Below are 2,594 nucleotides of genomic sequence, written 5' to 3'. Positions count from 1 at the left end.
TATTATTATTATTATTATTATACACACAGGTGCACAATTCACACAGCTGGGAAAATTCATCACTAGTCCAAGGATGCATAAAAAATATACAGTTCATGCTATCCTAACCAACTTATATATTTGGGACGGAAGTACAGATGGACGGAGAGGTAAAGGTGTACAGTATTCCCTCCCCGGCTTCCTCCTCTGACATAAACAGTGGGGCATAAAGAAAAAATATTATATAATTGACTGACGGGAATTTGTTTGATGAATCAGAGCACACACACACACACACACACACACACACACACACACACACACACACACACACACACACACACACGTTTATGTTATCACAACAAAATCAGTGAAATTCTGACTGACAGAGACAGAGGCACACAAAGGGAAAGTTTTTTTTCAGGTGTCATTCAATTATTTTTTTTCTTCACGGTTGTTTGTTCAAATATTTGTTGATAAATCCGCCCAAGTAATGTCTTTTGGATACATCTTTACTGTGTTGTTTATATCTATTTACTTGTTCACAAATTGTATTATGAATGATACGACTCCGCCAAGACAGAAATTTACTCTCACAACATAATGGAGGTTTTCAATGAGCGATCCTACTGAACTCTTCCATTGAACGCTCACACTGAACACTACCACTGAACACTACCACTGAATGCTACCACTGAACACTCCCATTGAACTCTCCCACTGAACACTCCCACTGAACACTCCCACTGAACACTCCAACAAAAGTTCTGCCTCACAATAAACCTCGACATCTTCGGTGGTGATACACGATCCGCTGCACTACAGTCCGCCTTGACCACTTCTTATGACCCACAGCCACCATAGAGGCCGTTGCCATCATCTGTGTTTCGTGTGTGTCTCGTGTCTCATCTATTTCACATTTTTTCTGTCTCATCCTTCTCAAATGAAAAACCTGAGGAAGTCATATGTCTTCTTAATCCTCAAAGCCCGTAGACGTGTCTTCTGGAGGTAACACCTGTAAGGAGTCTCCCCTAATTTGCATTATTTTTTCTTTAGCCGTCACCCGCTAGACCGTGGGGGTCACCTGTGAAAGTTAGCTGCTTTTTTTCTTTCAAATTTATTTATTTAGTTATAACTAAACAATTTCTTCGTTGTCAGTAGTTTCTGTTTTTAAATTGTCAACAACAATTTTTCAAGTCTAAGATCACTTACTTTGGTTCTTACAAGCCTTTACCTGTTATGTTTTGGCCCGAGTCTTATCATACAGCAGATAGCGGGTCACTCCACCACCTTGGCAGGATGCTGGAGTGGTCCACCCAAGGGTCGTTCTACCATTGCCCAGCAGCACCCGATACTGTACTCCTTTACTGCACCGTCCACAAGGGGTAGTTAAGTATACAGGAAGAGAACTCAGTCCCCTCAGTGTAGCTGCGAGTCGAATCTAAGACTCTTCACTTGCGAGACGAATGACCTACCACCGAGCTACTAATTTAAACATTAAAGACGTATTAATAACATGAGAGACACTGGAGATGTATAGCAACCAGGATATAACTCTTACCCTGGAGACATGACTCGGGTGGAGACATGGCTCGGGTGGTTGTCATGTTCTGGATGGTGACAGGACTCGGGCAGTGACATGATTCAGGTGGTGCCATGTCTCGGAGAAGGACTCACATCAGAATAGAGGTAACAGTGGCAGACGATTACAGATGGTGCGCGGGCAGGTGGCGTCCTCACCAGCTGCCGCGCCTACATGACACCTCACACGTTCACCTCCAATCGTCTTTAAATGGGTTCACTCTCGTGGGTGTGACATAGCTGGGTTTACTCTCGTGGGTCTGATATAGCTGGGTTCACTCTCTCGTGGGTCTGATGTAGCTGGGTTCACTCTCGTGGGTCTGATATAGTTGGGTTCACTCTCTCGTGGGTCTGATGTAGCTGGGTTCACTCTCGTGGGTCTGATGTAGCTGGGTTCACTCTCTCGTGGGTCTGATATAGCTGGGTTTACTCTCGTGGGTCTGATGTAGCTGGGTTCACTCTCGTGGGTCTGATATAGCTGGGTTCACTCTCTCGTGGGTCTGATGTAGCTGGGTTCACTCTCTCGTGGGTCTGATACAGCTGGGTTCACTCTCTCGTGGGTCTGATGTGGCTGGGTTCTACTCTCGTGGGTCTGATATAGCTGGGTTCACTCTCTCGTGGGTCTGATGTAGCTGGGTTCACTCTCGTGGGTCTGATATAGCTGGGTTCACTCGTGGGACTGATGTAAGCTGGGTTCACTTCTCTCGTGGGACTGGTGTAGCTGGGTTCAATCTCTCGTGACTTGTGTTTTGGGTTCATTCTCCGGGTTTGATGTGCTGGGTTCATTCGTGGGTTGATGTAGCTGTCATTCTCGCGGGTTTGATGTAGCTAAGTTCATTCCTCTCGTGGGTTTGATGTAGCTGGGTTCATTCTCTCGTGGGTTTGATGTAGCTGGGTTCATTCTCTCGGGTTTGATGTAGCTGGGTTCATTCTCGTGGGTTTGATGTAGGTCATTCTCTCGTGGGCTTGATGTAGCTGGTCATTCTCTCGTGGGACTGATGTAAGCTGGGTTCATTCTCTCGTGGGTTTGATGT

The 2,594-nt window shown here is 45.7% G+C and overlaps 1 protein-coding gene across 1 annotated transcript; it reads right to left on the bottom strand.

Annotated features, from left to right (window-relative positions):
* Window positions 1-1,777: 1,777 nt before the first annotated feature.
* Window positions 1,778-2,319, bottom strand: LOC121857457 (salivary glue protein Sgs-3-like). The gene is made up of 2 exons (XM_042353510.1): window positions 2,143-2,319; window positions 1,778-2,020 (listed from the first exon to the last, which is right to left on the bottom strand). The coding sequence occupies exons 1-2, from the start codon at window positions 2,317-2,319 to the stop codon at window positions 1,778-1,780; spliced, it is 420 nt and encodes a 139-aa protein (XP_042209444.1).
* Window positions 2,320-2,594: the final 275 nt, after the last annotated feature.

Source organism: Homarus americanus, unplaced genomic scaffold, assembly GCF_018991925.1.
Source record: "Homarus americanus isolate GMGI-L3 unplaced genomic scaffold, GMGI_Hamer_2.0 scaffold25750, whole genome shotgun sequence".
Lineage (NCBI taxonomy): Eukaryota > Metazoa > Arthropoda > Malacostraca > Decapoda > Nephropidae > Homarus > Homarus americanus.
This window is presented reverse-complemented; position numbering and strand designations above follow the sequence as displayed.

Excerpts from the sequence above, each read along its gene's own strand:
- LOC121857457 (XM_042353510.1), bottom strand. The coding sequence starts at position 2,319 with ATGAACCCAAAACACAAGTCACGAGAGATTGAACCCAGCTACACCAGT. Across the intron at positions 2,021-2,142 it reads GCTATATCAGACCCACGAGA|AGTGAACCCAGCTACATCAG; the intron begins GTAGAACCCAGC and ends CAGACCCACGAG.